Here is a 19503-nt window from a genome sequence, read left to right as displayed (position 1 = left end):
GATACTTGCTAGCTTCTTGGGTGTAAGTACCGTACATTTGTGGGAACTGTTAGGCCACAAGTGCTTCATTAGAAGCAGGTGGCAGCCTGAACCTCTGCTGAACAGCTGCAAAGTGGAGAGGGAAGGCAGATTTCCAGTATGCGGCAGTTTGGCCAGTATGCCAAATCCAGAACCCCAAGGGAGAGGTGGGGACCATAAGAAAAATAAGTTGTTAGGGCGGAGTGGGTGAAGCATTCCCTCCTGTCTGGTACCTATCCATATCTTCTGTTTCTTTGGTTTATTGGTGTAATGTTGTTTGTGGACCACAGCATTCAGACCACATCTACTAATGACTTCTTGAATTTGATGTCTCAGTTACCTTGTTGGTGATGAACTTTGGGTGGTAATGGAGTACTTGGCTGGTGGCTCTTTGACTGACGTTGTTACAGAAACCTGCATGGATGAAGGGCAGATAGCTGCTGTCTGTAGAGAGGTAAGTAATTTCATGCTGCGACAGCATGGTGGTCTTCAACCAACGGTTATGTTTACACGTTGGGCTGCTTTGGATGCACATATCTTGGCTCATGAAGCTGAAATATATACTATCCAGTGCTTTTTCTGTGTGACAAAGTGTCACCAGTATGGAATGCCATCACCTCTGTTTTTTTGCTGCCCGTCACAACCATTTTGTGCTTGGACCTATGGTACTTTTATCAAGATTTGAGTACCGGCACTTCATTTATTTGTTTGTCACCGAAACAAAAAGCACTGGGGCTATCCTTATGCCTATGTGCATTGTCCCTCCCCTCTTCCATTCTCAAGGCACTGTGGTTAATCCAGAAATCTTTAGCCATATCTTTCCATTACATCTGAGCCAGGAAACCATGCATACAAGGTTTGGAACAAGCGAGAATTTTACACTTCCTTCGAACCACTGTTTAAGGTCCTTGACTTGCTCTGAACCTTTTAAACCATACTGTTGTGTGCAACCTTGGCTCTACTCAGAGTAAGCCTATTAAAACAAGTGGCTATAAGTTAGTCATGTTCATGGTCCTACTCTTGAGCTGAGCAAATGCTGGACCAACAACCCATTGTTTCCAGGTTTGACTATAGCTATGGTTAACTGAAGTCTTCTTACTGTATCATACCAAGAGGAGAGGGGCAGTGGAGTGTGAAGGCACAAAGCCCATGCATTTCTCAACCTTTTAAGCTGAGATATATACATACAAACCAGGCTGTTGCCACCTTTTGGCATGAGTATATCTGCTAGCAGTGACATAGGAAGGGGGGGCGAAGGGGGCAGGGCGCCCTGGGTTCCAGGCTGGAGGGGTGACACTCTGGGCGCCCCCCCCCCCCGCGTGACACCCAGGCGAGCCCTGTGGATGCCTGGAAAAAGACACACTCGGCGGCAGTGCAGGGCTCACAAACCTGCTCGGCGCACGCTTTGCTGCTGGGGATGCGGGCAGAGGCGAGCTGTGGGCCAAGCCCCGCCCCTCCCCTCTGCCCATAGCCCAAGTGGGAAGGAACTAAGCAAAGCGCCGAGTGGTGCTGCTCGGCGCTTTGCTTCATTCCTTCCCGCTCAGGCTGCAGGTGGAGGGGAGGGACGGGCTTCTCTTGGGCTGCTGACGCCCCTCCCTGGCTCGCCTCTGCATGTGTCGAATGTAGCAACATAGCACATGCGTGCTATGGAGTGGCTACACCCGGGTTTGCCGCCCCAGGTGGCGAAGCGGCTTCCTCCACTCCTGTCTGCTAGTTAATGGTAGGAGGAGCTAGCCAGTCATACCCAAAGTAGCATTGCTCTAGGGTACTGTGGGGAGTTTAAAACCATGGTTTGTAATTTCCTGATGACTGTGGTGGGTCAGAGCAGATGACAGTGCCAAAGTATATGCCCACAGTTGTTGGGAAGGGAGAATGATTTGGCCATTGAAGAGTGGATCTCTATTCAGCGAAGGAAGTGGTGGCAGTGCTGGGCAATGGGCTAAATGTACCAAGGTATGGTCTGAAGCTTCAAGAGGCCACCAGCTTGCTGAAGCTAAGCAGGTATGGGTCTTGACACCCATCTGGGTGGGTGACCACCTGGAAACCACATATATGCTACTTTGGGATGAAATAATGTGTGAGTGCCCATGCAGCAAGTTGCTCTGTTTGTAGTGTAAACTCTGTCCTCTTACCATTCCTATAGAAATGAAAACAAATGATTTGGCAATATACTTCACCTCCTCCATTTCCTAAAAAGTCAGACAATAATCCTTGACTTGCACCATGTTCTTTTAAAAGTATCTTATTTACTATTTTCTAAATATCAGTGCCTGCAAGCGCTGGATTTCTTGCATTCAAACCAAGTGATCCATAGAGACATCAAGAGTGACAACATTCTTCTTGGGATGGATGGATCTGTCAAACTCAGTAGGTATTCTCTGTAAGGCTTTTGCCACTGTAGTTATTGTGGTGTGGTATTGTGGTGTGTTATCAGGGTGCAGTGGTGGTATATCTCTCTCCCCTCCAATAAAAAATAGTGCAAAAACAGGTGAGAAATGGTGCCAGTTTGGGTATCAGAGGGAGAGCCAGTTATGCTTAACTCCCCATCTCCACATAATTATCCATGTGTAGCCACTTATATAGGTAATCATGTACTTAGTCACATGCACATTCAATCCTATGTATTTTTTGAAAATTAAAAAAGCAGCTAGAATTGCATGTACATTTTAAGCACTTAGGATATGCAGTTTAGAATGCTTAACATTGCATTTTAATGTGCATTTTGCATGCAGTTTCCCAACAAAGTACACCACATCACAAAAAAATTGGAGAGCATGTGAACCCATTGATAGCTACATTTTTGATACACAAGTCTGGGAACTGGCAAATTAGGTTGATTTGCTTTAAATGCAAGTCTGATGGTTTTCTCCTCCATCCCTAAATGTCAGCACAGTTTATTTGACTGGTGCTTCTCTCATTGTGTTAGGGAGAAACCTCTCTAAAACATTCTAAGAGGGGGTTCTTCCTACCCCACTTAGGTCGAGAAATGTGTGTATGTGTGTGCATGGTGCTCCCAGTAACACTTTTTGCTCCTCAGTTTTTTCTTCCTTTTCATAATTTTCAAATAATCTGTATTCTATGCTGCTGCTCTCTGAATCCTTATGAATTTGGATTTTTGTTTTTGTTTTTTGTTTTTGGCTCCCCAAAAATGGCCGCAGGACTAAACATTTAAGATTGCGGTGGAAAAGCCCTTAAGACTTATCTCAGTACATAACAGGGCAGAATCCTGTTCAGAGTAGACTCACTGAAATTAATGTGCATCACTAAGTTAGGTTCATTCATTTCAATGAATCTGCTTCAAGTAGGACAAAAACCCTATGTGCCTTGGATATGCTTAAGAATATAAGAAGATGGATCAGAATGTGGGGGAAAGGATGCTGGAGAAGAGGCTCCAAAGTGATATTTCCCATGTTGTGATGGTGAAACTTTGCTGATTTGTACCCAGGTTGTAATGCAATCTCCTGTAGTCACCCGAGATTGTAGTATCAGCAGTGGTACACAGCCATACTATTATTCTAGTTACAGGTAGGTAGCCGTGTTGGTCTGCCGTAGTAAAAACAAAATAAAAAATAAAGAAATTCCTTCCAGTAGCACCTTAGAGACCAACTAAGTTTGTTATTGGTATGAGCTTCTGTGTGCATGCACGTATCTGATACATATATCTGAAGAAGTGTGCATGCACATGAAAGCTCATACCAATAACAAACTTAGTTGGTCTCTAAGGTGCTACTGGAAAGAATTTCTTTATTTTTTATTTTGTTTAGCCATGCTATTACTTACCCATTTACTTTCCTAGTTTTATGTGGAGATGCATGCTGCACGATGAAACTGAGATTAAGCATTTTTAAGGTCCCATCCACTTGAGTGGGGGAAATGCTTACCAGTGCTTACCTATTCCATTGATATCGGTTTGAGTTCCATGTGTGAAAATGGGGACACAGCTCAGCAGCAAAGCACATGCAAAAGGTCTCAGGTTCACTCCTCAGCATCTCCAGGAAGGACTGGAGCAACTCCAGATCTTCTCCAACCGCTGTGGGCCAATTTGAAAGGTGGGTGGGGCTTCCCAGTGGTCAATCACAGTGCTTTCAAACAGTGTAAGGTAAGCAAAGGAAGAAGGGTTTGCAGCAACCGCTGATCATAGAATTGTTGGGAGGGACCCTGAAGATCATTGAGTCCAACCCCCTGCAATGCAGGGATATGCAGCTGTCTCATACGGTGATCGAACCTGCAACTTTGGCATTGTTAGCACCATGCTCTAACCAACTGAGCTATCCAGGGGCACATGGTCCAAGGAGGATGCCTGCCAAGCCTCATTTGACTTATGAGCTGGAGATTCTGCTGGTTCCACTTGTTGAAATGCACCTTGCTATCCTTGCTTAATTTTTGCTGCGTTTCTCCTTTATCCTTCTTTTTCCGGTGTGGATGTTGTCTTTGTTTGACAATTATTATATCGTTTCCCTCTCTGTTCTCCAATCTGTCGTGTTCTTCAGCCTCTCTTCCTCAACTTCCTCACTTGCTCTTTCGTCTGCTTCTTCTGCTGGTTTCATACCGCTTCTGTAGCCCACCATCTTTGCTTTTCCTTTGCTGCAGCTGACTTCGGCTTCTGTGCTCAGATCACTCCCGAGCAGAGTAAACGGAGCACAATGGTGGGTACCCCCTACTGGATGGCTCCTGAAGTGGTGACAAGAAAGGCATATGGGCCCAAAGTGGACATCTGGTCTTTAGGGATCATGGCCATAGAAATGGTGGAAGGAGAACCTCCATATCTCAATGAAAATCCTCTCAGGGTAAGATCAAAAGTCCAGTATGCTTTTTGTTTTTTTTAAAAAACCATCCTAAATTGTAGACTGCATTGGGACTCACGTAAGTGTCACAGGCTGATTGCACACTGGAGGCATCTAAGGTCCCAGGTGGATGGCAACAAAGAGAGGGAGCCTTCTCAGTTGTATCACCTCAATTGTGGATTGTTCTCAGAGAGGTTGGCAGGTTAATTCCATTCCATTTCAGTTTTGTGGAAGTTATTCTTAGGTTCCTTCCATCCCATTTTGCATGGTGGTTTTTTTTATCGTTGTTGAAATAATGCACAACACAAAAAGTCTGCACTTGAACTACAAAATTTCAATGCACTTTTAACGTAAAATACACATTTCCCTAGGCATTCGTCCACAAATACACATTTTAAAGCCTGTTTTATGTAAAATGTTAATTTGTGTGTGTGTGTGCATTTTTGTGTGTACTGAGACTGCATTGCAAAATCTGGAGAACTGTGTAATCATGCTTAAACAGTAGTGCTCACATCCACATGCAAGAATGGAAAGTTTTCTATTGCCCATATCTTTTTCTTCATTGCATTTTCTTTTTATGTGATTGCAAAGCTGTTTAGGGAAAAAGAAAAATGTTTCAAGTTTTTTGGAAGATGGGATAAAAATCCTCAAATAAATACCTAAAGGAAGGAACAAGAAAAGCCGCCTCAGATAAATCAATGCAACTTACCGTTTTACCCTTTAGGCCTTGTATTTGATAGCTACAAATGGGACTCCAGAACTCCAGAATCCCGAGAGACTCTCTGCTGTTTTCCGTGACTTTCTGAACCGCTGTCTGGAGATGGATGTTGACAGGCGAGGGTCTGCGAAAGAGCTCTTGCAGGTAATGTGTTATGGGATGGAGAGAGCATTAAAAGGCACATTCTGTTTTCTTTTCTGTCCCCTACAGAAATGTCAAAATAGTTGGATTGTATGTGGGTTTCCACATCAGCTCTGTATTCACTGTGAAGGTGTTGTGCTGACTTGGAGGTGCAGGGCCTTCCTGCATGATTTCTGCTCCTCCCACATGCCACACCCACTTTTCATGCATTATGAGAGCGGTGTGGGGATGCTACCAAAATTATGGGATTTGCTCCCGCAAGATGTAGTGTGATAGTCACCAACTTGGATGGCTTTAAAGAAGGATTCAGCAAATTCAAAGGACATCGGGCTATCCGTGGCTACCAGCCACAATGGCTATGTTTTACCTCCACTGTCAGAGCCAGTGTGCCTCATTCTGAATACCTGTTGCCAGGAACCACAAGTGGAGAGAGTGCTGCTGCACTCAGGTTTTACTACTGGGCTTTGCATTGGCATCTGCCCTGGCCACCATTAGAGCAGGATGTTAGAATAAATGGGAATCCAGCTCTTACGTTCTTAAGCAGTTGCCATGCCCTCGGGGTGTGTGTGTGTGTGTGTAAGGTTTTAGGTTCTAGATGACACTGAATGCTGGTTCACACATATTGTTTGGTTATTCTACACTCATTTACTGGATCCTAGCTTGCAGGAGCCCCTTGCTCTCCATATCCTATTGCTCCCCTATATTTGACAGGGCGAAAGAGCATAAAATACAATTTTAGCAGTGGCAATCACCCACACTATCTGGGCATAAACATCTGGGTGTTATGTGTAGCCACCCTATTCAGAAATCACACTCATGCATGAACATCCAGTGACTTTGGAAGTCGTTGTGGTTGGCATCTGTCTGTCTTGAGATACAGTGGAGTGTGCCTCCAGGGGTGAATTCAAACCATGTAGTGACCTCTCCAGTGCGCAAGCCTGGACAGTGTATATGGAGTTCCTGGGTTGCCCAGATAACAAGACCCCTTCTCGGTGTATCAGCTGGGCAGAGTGGCAAAATATTGTCATCTCTCCATTACAGATGTGGAAGGATATTAGCTGATTTGGCCTTCAATATACTGTATTAAATGTGGTAGCTGGTTCCGTTGCATGCACTGGGTGATATGAAAGTTCTGCTTACGGTGTTAGATTTCTAGTGCCTCACTCACACATGCATTGAAGTGCCAGTTATCACATGTGTGGATTATGCCTGGTAGGATGAAATCTTTCCAGACAAGTGCAGACCACTGAAGTCCACAAGTGGTTGCAGGGTAAAGAGCAACAGGAAGTATCACTTCCATGAAAAACAAACACAGTGCCATCAGGATTCTAGCCAAAACTCACCCACTTAGAAACAAAAGGGAAGGGCTGTATCTCAGTGGTTAGAGCATCTGCATTGCATGCAGAAGGTTCCTGGTTCAATCCCGGACATCTCCTAGTGGAGGCTGCCTGCCTGAAACCCTGGAGAGCTGCTGCCAGTCAGCATAGACAGTACTGAGCTTGATGGACCAATGATCTGACCCAAGAACACGGGAAGTTGTTTTATGCTAAGTACCAATATGGTGGCTGTGGATAATGTTTTAAAAATTTATATATATTTATTATGAAATGGTTTTATATATGCTTTTTTTGCCTATGCTTTTTACTGCTAAATCGCTTTGAGATACTTCATAGGAAGCAATACATAAACAGAAACAAATAATTAAGTTTGCAGAAGAAAAACAAAGAAAAACTTTTAGAAAAACCCCAAAGGGGACCACCCCCAACCACCACAACAATTCCAAACAGCCCAGTGAGGACTGAGCATGCTCAGTAATGATGGAATGTGGTGACTGGTGGAAAAGAAAAGAAAATAACATCGTGGGCATGGCAGAGGAGCAGAATGTCCTGCTTGCAGGGAGTTGCTGACTAGAACCCTGAACAGGAGCACTCCTCCTAGGAGAGAGGGTTGCACGGCAAACCTTTTGCTTGTCTAGCCAGCCACCTGTCTGTCCGCCTGTCAGATAAATAACAGTTTTCTTCTTCCTTTCAGCATCCATTTTTAAAACTGGCCAAGCCGCTCTCCAGCCTGACTCCCTTGATCATCGCAGCCAAGGAGGCCATAAAGAACAGTAGTCGCTAGTGCGCTGAGTTGTGTGTGCCCAATTCCTCCACGGCAGGACTGGACAAAAACTAAGTAGAGCCTCAGACTCTTCTGCCGGAGGATGGGCAGGCAGAAACCGACACTCTCACAGTCTACGGTGGGAGGGAGGGAGGCAGCAGCCTTCTGCCCCTTCCCCTGGAAAAGAAACCTATCACGTATCTTCTTCCCACTCTACAATTCCACAATTTATTTCTGAATGGGAGCCTGATTGAGAGGGGCAGGACTGGAAGCCTCTGTGCTCTTTTGGCCATTTCCAGAGCACTGATGGCACAACCCAACCAGCACCCAACCAGGCAGAAGTGATAGGCCCAAACATCCTGCCCTCCCCATTTTTGTTTTGTTTTTGTGGGGCAAGGGGGGCTGAATTTGTGGCCTCTTTTCACCCTGGTTGTTGGGAAAGACCCAGACTGTTTGCAAACCACTGGTCTGTTTGCTTGTCATGAGATGAGGAGAATCATGAAGAAGCTTGTTTTACTTAACCAAAAGAAAAAGAAAGAATCATAGAATCATAGAAATATAAGGGGCCCTGAGGGTTAAGAAAGAAAGAAAGAAAGAAAAATTAATACTAAATCAAGAAGCAGGTCAGTCTCAGCATCCTCTCTGAGAGTTTATGCTTCGAAATACAGAATACAGATAGCGATTGCATTCCTGGACAGCCTGGTGAGGGTGTCGTGAATATTGGTGCTTTTGTGTTGGTGAGTTTCCCCTTCCCAAAGCAAAACAGATAAATAGAAGCATATAAACCAGATTTATGTAACACAGCAGCTGTGAGTATGTGGCAGTGGGACCATTCCTGCCTGGTGTCCATTCGCTTCTCCATAATGCTGAGCAGCTCCTCTCCAAAGGACTGGAACAGAAGGCCACCTTTCTGCTTCTTACTCCAAGGCTGCTCCATAGATTGGTGGAACTGAACTCACTGTCCCCAGTTTAAGATAACACCCCAGTGCTAACCACACACACAAACTTGGGAGAAATTTCCTTTGATTTCAGGACAGCAACAAGGCAGGCCATCACTTCCATCCATGATGGTGCTGCCTTGAAGGAAAGAATCTCTTACAATGTTAGTGTAATTGAATCTAGGAGGAAGATGGGGAATCTGTGGGCCTCCAGATGTTGTTGGACTACAACTCCCATCATTCATGACCAGCGGTCATGTTGATCACAATGGACATGAGGCTGATGGCAGTGGGAGCTCAAGTGCATCTGGAGGGCTGCAGGTTCCCTGTCTCTAGTCTAGGGGGAATCCATTCTCATTATGATGCTGTTAATGGAATTTGTCATTTTCCCTAGAAAACTGAAAGCCACCAGACTGCATATCTAGCAATCCCACTGAATAGGCTTTGGAAAGGGGCTAATAATAACGAAGAATTCCACAAGACTATTGTGTCTACTGTAAGGTTCGGCCTTCTTGAACATTACCGCCCATGCAGAATGGGAAATGTGACTGAATATAAGTAGTTAAGAGAACAGGAAATGCAGCAGTATACAGCTTGGTGGGAGGGTTGCTTTCTTCTCTCTTCCCACAAGCCTGTTGTGATCTGTGACCTGAATTGCAGAAGATTGAATCTTGAACATCTAGACTCCCTGCAGTCTAGCTATGACTGTGAATATTTGTTAAAGCAGCGTATTAGCTTTTGTTTAAACAGTTAGTTTTTTCTGTTTCCTCCAACCTGAGTTGGGCAGATCTAGTTATCTTTTCTCAAAAAAGAAAGAAAGAAAGAAGGTTATTTTGGAATCCTTATTTCTAGAGTTGCCAGATATTTTACTGCCTTTCCTCCCCACCCCTGCATTTCTGAGAGTAACTCAATCTGCTGAAATTAGCAGTGGATAATCGTGCTTGTCTCTGTGCTCTGAGAAGCTTCACCTCCTGATTCCTGTGCATCAAGCTGCTCTTAAAAGTACAGGAATTTCCCAGGCTGTGGATAGTCCTACTTGTTGCCAGAAGTGACTTGCTGGGGGGGGGTGGGGGGAGGTGAAGCTGCTTTGCAAGTGGGTCACTGTTGTTTTCCAGGAGAGGGTGGAGTGAGGCGGTGGAGAAGTCAGCATGGTGCAAACACATTGGTGGAGCCAATGCTGACCTCCCCACCATCTCTCCCTCCTAGTGAGCAACAGCAACAGTGATCCACCTGCTGGGAAGTTAGCAAGAGTAACTGTACAGCGAGCTACTTCCACTTGTTCCTTATTTTAGGAACAGTGCTGTGGGCAGTGCTAAGCCAGCTGTTTCTGGGAGTGTGTGCAGACGGGAGATTGCTTGCAGTCCAAGGAGGAAGAGTGGAGAAGGAGGAAGAGGGCAATAGGTTTACATTTTTGAGGTTTACGCTTTTCAGAGGCAGGGACAGTCATCATCTCTTGGAAGTTAAATTTCCCCAGTGCCCCATTTGACATGCTGTATCCATCTTTGGGTGGATTTCATCCCATCTCAGCCATTCTCCGTCCTAGTTCAGTGCCGCTCTCTATGTTGTAACTGTTCTTAATGTTGCCCATTGGTGGCAGCAACAGTGGCTGCCGCCTTCTGTCTTTGTTACATGGGGACTGTGCTGAAGAAGTGCTGCATTTTTGAAGGTAACCCTCTTTCTGCTGATGCTAAGATGTTGTTCTATTGGGGATCGGGGTCCCTCTGGAAAACAATGTGGCAACTTTGTAGATTTTATTTTATTTTATTTTAAATCTGCCTAGATATCTAGATATATTTTTTATTTTACTTGACTGTAGAAAGATGCATTGCTGCTTAAGGACACTCTGTAATTTGGGAAATGGGCCAAAGTGTCAATCACCCACTATTTTACTAATCTATCCAATAAAAACTGTTTTGCCAGCAAATTAGCACTGAGGTCTGAATACCTCATGAGCTCCAGTCTTTGTCAGGCTCCACCCCTCATCTTCAAGATTCCTCCCTGGTGCTGACATTACTCTTTAGATCAGGCTCTGCCAAACTGGTATCCTCCACAATGTTAAAGGTTTGATAGTCTCTGACCTCTAGCACAAGGGCTGTTGTGATAGCTTAAGGGCAAGAATAATGGTTGCACAATATGAAACGAGCACAACAGTTGTGCTAGCAGAAGCTTCTTGTGCAAAAGGTAGGGTCAGGGCTACAGGAATATGTTGTGCAATCAGCCACGAGAACCATACTGGCTTCCTGCACCATCTTTATCACAACAGCCATTCCACTAGGGCAACCAGTGCACCACTAAGGGACTTTGACATATCACTACATTGAATTCCCACCTATGACTTCAGCTCCTACCCACCCCAGCCTGTATAGTTCTGTTGGCTGGGGGATAGTGTGGATGGTAGTAGGAAGTATCAGGTTGATGAAGATTGATCTAGATTATTCCCTGGTTCCTACCCAAAACCTTCCAGAAACTTCCTTTTCCCCTGACCTGCCAGGTTCTCCAACTGGGTCCATTGCCAGAGTCTCCAACAAAAGGGCAGCATTACTTTTGAAATACCAAATCCATTGTTGATCCAGGAAGGGAAAGTTCAGTTCCCACAATCCAGAACCTATAGATGATATTCTGTGAGGGTCTAGAAGATACCATGCATTGTGGATGAAAAGGAGCGTGTGTGTGCACGCGTGCGTGCGCACGTGCGTATCCACAAGCAAACTCTCCATGCTCATATTTGTGTACCAACATCTAAATCCCCCTAATATGAAATATTTGGATACCACTGGATTTAGAGCAGGAGTGGGGGAACAGGACTGGAACCTTATCTCCCCCACACCTCGTGGGCCAAGTCTGACAGGTGGGTGGGGCCAACCCCTGCCAATCACCTGACATCACAACAACACCTGCTGGCTTGTTTTTCCATAGTGCTGTGCTGATCAGTTGTTTGACAATGCCTGTAAATCCTCTTTGAACCCTGCCACCTCTTAAGCTAGCCCATACCTGACAAGTAAGATATCTGGTGTAGGGCAGGTGAGCATCACCTGGACAAAACAAGGAGACTTTCTTAGCCTAATTTGGCCTGCAGGCCTTAGTACCAGGTGTCTGCCTTTCTCTTCTTTTGCAGCTGGCCACATGATACACCACCTGCAGACAAAGTGGGCCGGCTGCATCATGCAGTCTTACCATGCAGTCTTTTCTGAGTCCCTTAAGCGAGCCCGCTACCCTCAAGCACACTATCCCATTGCCAGTCCTGAATAAAAATTCACCTCCCAGCCTCTGAACATGGAATGAGTGGTGGTGGTTGCCATCTTGTCTTCTTCATGCAGCAAAATGTCATGGGTCGGTGTTTAAGAAGCTAATATTGGGTCACACTTAGTGTTGAGTCACACTCGGTGTTAAGAAGATAAGGAGAGTTCCAGCTGGATCAAGCCAGTGGTCCATCTCATGCAGTGTCCTGTTCCCACAATGGCCAACCAGGTGCCTGTGGGATACCTATAAGCACAGAAGCACTTTCCAGGGAAGCATTACTGCTTCCAACCTCGGAGGCATAACATAGCCATCACGTTGTGGCACACTGAATATTGATAGATTCAGTGCAAGCAAAGAGGGTGTACTTCACACAGCACACACTTAAAACTACAGAATGTGCTTATTATATATTATTTAATAACAAATTTAATAATAGACATGTGCTCCTGCGAGATGTAGTGATAGCCACCAATGTGCATGGATTTAAAAGGGGTCTTAGTCAAATTCACACTAGAAATGGGTACGAGCCATGATGGCTGTGACCCAGTTCCACTGTTGCAGGAGGGCAGTGTGCCAGTTGCTAAGAATCCTAGGTGGGGAGAATACTGTAGCACTTGGGTCTTGCTCGTGGGCTTCCTATAGACATATGGGTGACCCCTGTGAGAATGGGATGCTGGACTAGACGTAGATGGGATCTGAAGGCCTCTTCTTATGTTCTCCTGTGGTGATCTGGCCACCTAGGAGTTCCCGCTAAAGCCCACAAGCAATGATAGATCAATTCCCCCAACCTCGAAGGTTTGATTTGGAATGGGGTCATTGCAAATAAATTAGGCTCTATTTGACTTGGGCCTATATTAAGTTCCATTTCAATATAAGGTCTCATGGTGTCCCATGGAAGATGCCAAGACCCATGTTACCCATAGATCCTTGCCGGTAGGGCACTCCCATGAGCTTTTGCAGTAACGTTGCAAGTGCAACAACCCATTGAAGATATAGTTCCCATTGATCTTGATTACTCCTACTAGGATGTCAGAATACACACAAAATGTAGATCCCATAAATTCTTCTATCCGAGACAATGCCAAGGCAATAGTGAGAGTTGTCTTCAATATTTCAGCCACTTTGTAAGTTTGGAAGGGGAAGGGAAGTGCAGAAGCTACATCAGGAAGGAATGGCACTAGGCCAAACCTATCATTAGGCCAAGCCCAAATGTCCAAATGTGTCTGGCTTAGCCCATAGTGGGCTCAGGCTTTCCAAACCAGGTGGTTTGGAAGATGGCAGCTCATTTAAAGTTCACATCAGCCGCATGCTCAGTGACATGGCACAGTTCAGGCTTCCCTAACATCCAGTAATTCAAGCTTCAGGAGTAATATGACATACACACCCCTTTTTCCAAAGTGGATTTCACTCCCTTCTTAGCCATATTGAAAGAAAATGCTTTGCATACATTTGCATATGTTTCGTTTTCCTGTCCATTTTTTCCACATTCTCCTTCATGCACCTAAATGTGGATGATAACAAAACAGTCCAATAAAACAACATTACCTGCACATGCAAAATTGCATTAGCACAGACTTTTCAGATGTCTGTTTCAATTCGTAGGCCTAAAATTTCATTTTACTTTCTAAGAGATATTCATTCTGCTACCCTAACTGTCCAGATCAAGCTCTCTTCTTTCTCTAATCCAGCAGGCTGCATTCAGAACAGGCATGGCTACAAGTATGTAGCCCCATTTTTAAAAACAAAAGAAAAATACACTGGGATCCAGCTGTTCCGGGGGGGGGGGAGGGATAGGAGTGGTCAAAATTAGCCCCTCAAATTTCCCACACCAAATTGCTAGTTGATGCACATGGTCCTTCCCTCTTGTTTGGTTTGGTTGGCACAAGTTCATCCATTGATTGATCATCATGCATTCCCTGATCCTAGCACAGCACTCCAAACCCTGCATTGGGTTGGCCCTAAGTGATTCATCACAATTCTTTTTAGCATCTATTTTTAAATTAAGCCCTGTGGACACAAGCCACGGGGAAGGGTCATGGATCAGTGGTAGAGCATTAGCTATACCCACAGAAGGCCCCGGGTTCAATCCTTGACATTTCCCATGTAAAGCTGGGAAAGACTATTGTTTGAAGCCCTGGAGAACTCCTTCCAGTCAGTGCGGAGGTAGCTGGACCAATGGCCTGACTCTGCATAAGGCAGTTTCTTGTGCGCCTATGAAATGTACCTCTGAAAGCCCTGCATAAGCGGAAGTTGCCTAGGATACCTTTAGGGTGGATTGTGCCCTTAGACTTTAACCCCTCCTCATAAGGAACAGTGATCTGACCTCCACATAAATTCCCTCTGTCACATCAAGCAGCACTGAACCTGTGAGTGATTTATTCATTTCCATAAAGTGGCTGTGGTGTCTTTCATTTTTTTTTGCTATCAATTTTCTACAATTTTTAATGGTGACAACATAGCCGTATGCAGGTGACACACTTAGACTCTGGACTTTAAAAATTATTATTATTTGATTAATTTAAAGTATTTACAGGTCACTTTTTCTGGATTGATGTCCATCCAAAACTGCTTAATGTAAAAAGAAAAAGAAAAGATGAAAAGCAGTGCATAGTATAAAACAGTATACAGCTTTGAAACTTTTAGTGCTACAAATCAACATTTAAACCAAAAAGAACTGGGGATATAATCGAATCAGACCATCACCCAGCTGACAAACATCAGGCCTGGAAGACTTGCTGAAACAGACAAGTCTCCATAGCCTTCAAAACAAAAAAAAACATCTATGGTGTTCCATAGATGTGAGGCTGATAGAGAAAGACCTCTCCTTTGTTACCACCCACCTTAAAGCACCACCCCCACCACTACCGTTCAGATGATAGCATGTATTACTCAAAATGTGGTAGGTCAGCACCACTGCGTTTGGGGCCCTCTAGCTCATTGGAGTTACGAGATATCCTTCTTGTATGGCATTAATTCCAGAGGATCAGAAGGTATGAATAAAAACCAGGGATGGTATTCAGCTCAGTTTCACATGACACAATTAATTTCAATGGGTTTATTTTGAGTAAACTTTGGTTGACTATCACCTCAGGTCAGTCTCTTAGCCACCATCTCTCAGGGTGATTAAATCATACCTTAGAGGAAGCTCATTCTATATGGGCAAAGCTGTCCTCACTTGTAAATCCTGAGGAAATGTCAATCCTAACATGATAACACAGAGCCTGTGAAAACTCTGTGATGATGGCTGGACTACACAAACACCAAGTTTGTGGACTGCGCAACTATAGTTTGCTGAAGGTGGTCTGCATCATCATGACTGAATATTGTCCCCTATAGTAAGGACTCTCTGCAACAGGGGTAATCTGGCATCAGAGAAGGACTCTAGCTCTGTGGCATCTGCTTTGCATGCAGAAAGTGCCAGGTTCAATCCTCACCATCTCTAGGTAGGACCAGGGATGTCCCCTGCCTGAAACATTGGTGAGCCACTGCCAGTCATAGAATGGACCAATAGCCTGATTTCAGTATAAGGCAATAAAACTGCTATCACATTTGCAAAGCTAAGCAGGGTCCAGTATGGTTTCAAATTGGATGAGAGACTTGTGCATTCAGATTCTTTCATGACAGGGGGTTGGACCAGATGACCCTTGACCTCCAGCTCTACAGTTCTATGGTTCTGATGCAGCTTCCAAAGTCTAGACTTTTCCCTGAACTTGCTTAGTTGTGATTTTGTCTGAGTGTGTGTTTTGTGTGTGTGAAGAGAGACAGACAGACAGACAGACAGACAGAGGAGTTCAACTTCCCCAAATGGCATAGTCTAGGAGCAGTTGCACCACGTCAGCTGCTCTTTTGTGTAGGCCAAGCCTGTAAGAAGCCATTCTGGAATGAGACACCGCTACTCATTAGCTCTTATTACCTCAAACCATTACCCAACAATAAACACTTATGTGGCACTCAGGCATAGCTAATATTGTACAATTGCTAATTAGCCCAGTCTCCCCTGTGATGATACAATATGGGGATGGGGAAATGGCACATTATCTATCCTTGACCTCAAGGGGTCCCAGTACAGGAAAATGCTAGCAGTATAATCAGGGAAACTCTGACAAACATAGGACAGATTCTTTAAGGCAAAAGGAGGGGAGTCTCTTTGTGTCTTATTGAGTCTCCTACATATGTCTGAGCAAAAGCCTGATGGACCTCAACAGGCTCAAAGGAGTGGGTGGTAATGTCAGACTGTGGTTGTCTTATCATCCTGTTTGTGTTGGTCTGTTCTTGTAAATATGTACGTGTTTATTTTCCCTCTTTGGCTACCGGTTGGCTGCTTCTCATTGTATACAGGTGATCTCAAGTGTTTGTCCTGTCTATAAAATTGGGTTTCTCCAAGACAAGTGATTGAGCCTCTGCCCTAGTCATTTTCTTCTGTTTCCCTTCACAGTACAACACATTCCAAATTCTGAAGAGATCAAATGATAGCTCTTATCCTTCCTTCTTGAATCTAGCCTACACCCTGGTGTGTATGTGGTTGGGGGGGGGGTGTTGTTCACAGAAAGACTGTTTTTTGCAACAACAAAAATAATCTGATAAATAACTTCTAAAGCTATTGAACTATTTTTATTATTTGCTGGGTATTCTCAAGAGATTTGCACGGTTGCCCCAATCCAGCAAGGGAGATTTGCAGAGGCCAGAAAGCTACTGGACTGCATTCCCAGCCAATGTAGCTGCACGTTTCCAGCTGTGTTGAGATCTTCATCTGGGTCCCATATAACTAGCTAAATGCATCTTTGCATGGAACTAGTATTTGTGCTCAACAGTAAAGCAAGATGAGCCCCACAACTCCAGAGTCGTCCGCAACTGGACCTAATGGTCAGGGGTCCCTTTACCCTTTGCTAGATTTGGAATCAGTTGAGGGCAAGTTGCTTACTAAAAGGAGCAGAACTCCTCTCTTGCAGTAGCACATTCTTAGGAGATTGGATCAGGGATATTCATATTCGGTTCAAGAGGTGGGAGAAAAGATTGTGCTTGACAGCCAATGTATGCTTAATAAGAATCCAACCTGGTATTTTGCTCAAGTTTCCAATCTCCAGCTTGACATTTTCAGAGGTCTTGAAGCCAAAATCTTCTTATTGCTACTGATGAATGACATGAAGGACTACCTTTAATTTATTAATAACTGGGCTGTGGTGTTAATGTAAGAGAGAGAGAGAGAGAGAGAGAGAGAGAGAGAGAGAGAGAGAGAGAGAGAGAGAGAGAGAAGTTGAATCTCTAGCCACAAAGGATTTGGAAAGAGCTAGTCAGAGAAAGTAAAACCAGGTTGGCTGGGCAATAATGGCCTGGCTGGCCTGGTGCAGTGCAACTTTCTATACTCCTTACATCCAATTAAATTTAAACATTGCCTGTGACATTTCCTACTGTTCAGCAATCCTTTGCATGGTGGAGAATTTGACATCAAAGAAAACAAAACATGGACTGCATAAAGCTCATTGGTACCCAGTCACTGTGATTTCACAGAAAATTACTATTGCAACTTCTAGAGGAATGTTTTCTTCGCAATTATCCTACACTACTGGGTGACTAAACTTGCTTGTTGGTGGTGTCTCTTTGTGCTAGATGCAACTGCCTCTGCTTCTTCAGCAATGTCCACATTTAGAGCTGCTGGTGTTCTGTGTTAAGTTTTATTCAAGGCTTACCTGGCCAGGCGCAATAATGCATTGGAAATCAGCTGAGAAAGAGAATTTACTTTCAAGCATTGTAAACTGGCTTTTTTCAAAGCAGATAAATTAAAGGGGAACGTTCCACCCACAGCCATGCTCAAGGCAGCTCTTTGCCTCTTATGTGTTTTTAATTTCCCAAGATTTGTGAGCATGAACATTGAAGGATGCAGCAAGGGGCAACGGTCTGCATACAGCTCTCTCTGTCCACTGGTGCAAGGGATCTTGTTCTGGTAGATGGATGAGTTTTAATGTTGCAGCTGCGAAAACTCATTGGCCAACAGATTGCGCAATCCATAGTGCCATGAAGTTACCAGCAACTTTCTTATGCATTCTGCTGTGCAACAACGCTCCACAGACTCAAAACATTTCACCGGTAGAACAAGTATACCACTAAGTGACTTTAGCTCAGCGCAACACTGTATACCACCCAATGTCTTCAACTTCTTGTTTGTTTTTGCATTTGGGGATAGAATAAATTATTTTAAGTTAATTCAAATCATCTAGGTAATATGATGTCAGGGTCTTTTGTTAACAAGGTATGTGAGTGAGGAGAAGCTCCTCTGACGTTCCCCGAGTAGCTCTCAGGTCTTTACCACCTTAAGAAAACAGCCAGTGGACCAGTTTCAAAGATGGTTGTGTGAAGAACAAACTCTTCTTCTGAAGAAGTGTGCATGCACACGAAAGCTCATACCAAGAACAAACTTAGTTGGTCTCTAAGGTGCTACTGGAAGGATTTTTTTATTTTATTTTGTTTAAACTCTTCACCTTTATTGCCTTTCCTAAGCTGATTTGCTTCTGCCCTTTGGCCTCTCTCCTTTCCTCCCCCAGTCCTCAGTGGCTGCTAACGTCATACCATCTAGCAAGCTGTAACACAATGGTCAAGCTTACTCTTTTCTTTCTCTTTGGACTGTCTGCTTTAAAAGCTGCACCTTTGAGCTGTGGCTTGGTATCACTGCCATCTTTCAAGTGCACAAGAATTCTGCAGTAGACCATCATTTGTACTTTCTGAGAATCCCTGAGCTGAGATCTCTCCCAAGCAAATGATCCTGGCATTGTGTAGAAAACCGGAGGAGAATTATACTGGCCTGATCTTTTTAAAATGAAAACATGACTTATATGACAGAAAATTTGCTGCTTGGTTTGCCTGAATTTATTATAGTTACAGGCAAACCATTGGTGCTGTGACTATAAGCTTGCTCAACAAGCTTAGCAGTGATTTTACCAGGTGGCAGCAGAAGACATGGAAGTGGGTGTTAGGAAGGCCTAATTCTCCAAAGCTATGCCACATTCCAAGATACAGTAGTTGAAGACCAAGCAAATGGGCCAAAGCAGAATATTGTAGATCACTTAAAGTACATGGCTTCACCCAAAGAATCCTGGGACCTGTAGTTTACCCCTCACAGAGTTACAATTCCAATTACCCTTAACAAGTACAGATCCCAGGATTCTTTGACCATAGTTTATATATGGGACATTGGCTTGAGGAGTTCAGGGTCAAGCTTAATTGTCTACACTGCATGTTTAAGCCAAGTTTAATATTTGCATCCTAATTCAACAAAGAACGCTGGGAAAATCTGAGGGAGTCTGGGATTGCTCTCAAATGAAGAATTTTCAATGCCCACACCAAAAGTGAATTCCAAGCATCCCTGGGGGAAGCAATGGCAGTTATGTATTGGTGTAAGACTGGTTAAAACTTTTGGTATGGATATATTTTAGGTCTCAGGGGCAGGGCTGGCCACCTCTTTCTTGCACACACTGTTTGAGGCCAAAACAGGAATCTGAGTCATCACTGTGAAAATCAATGGTGGCTTTGACCATTAAGCGATTAAAAGTGAAATCAAAAGGACACACTT

General features: G+C 44.2%; 1 protein-coding gene across 4 annotated transcripts in view; it reads left to right on the top strand.

Moving 5' to 3' along the window:
* PAK3 (p21 (RAC1) activated kinase 3) overlaps positions 1-8136 on the top strand; it is a 76593-nt gene extending 68457 nt beyond the window's left edge. For all 4 annotated transcript variants that reach the window (XM_033137341.1, XM_033137342.1, XM_033137340.1 and 1 more), the window contains 5 exons: positions 355-472; positions 2286-2385; positions 4609-4805; positions 5527-5664; positions 7693-8136. In XM_033137341.1, coding sequence (XP_032993232.1) covers positions 355-472; positions 2286-2385; positions 4609-4805; positions 5527-5664; positions 7693-7782 — 643 coding nt within the window. In that variant the 3' untranslated portion in view covers positions 7783-8136. The remainder of the gene's footprint in view (positions 1-354; positions 473-2285; positions 2386-4608; positions 4806-5526; positions 5665-7692) is intronic.
* Positions 8137-19503: the final 11367 nt, after the last annotated feature.

This window comes from Lacerta agilis, chromosome Z (assembly GCF_009819535.1).
Source record: "Lacerta agilis isolate rLacAgi1 chromosome Z, rLacAgi1.pri, whole genome shotgun sequence".
Lineage (NCBI taxonomy): Eukaryota > Metazoa > Chordata > Lepidosauria > Squamata > Lacertidae > Lacerta > Lacerta agilis.
Note: the sequence above shows the minus strand (reverse complement) of the source record. Positions and strands in the feature narration are given on the sequence as shown.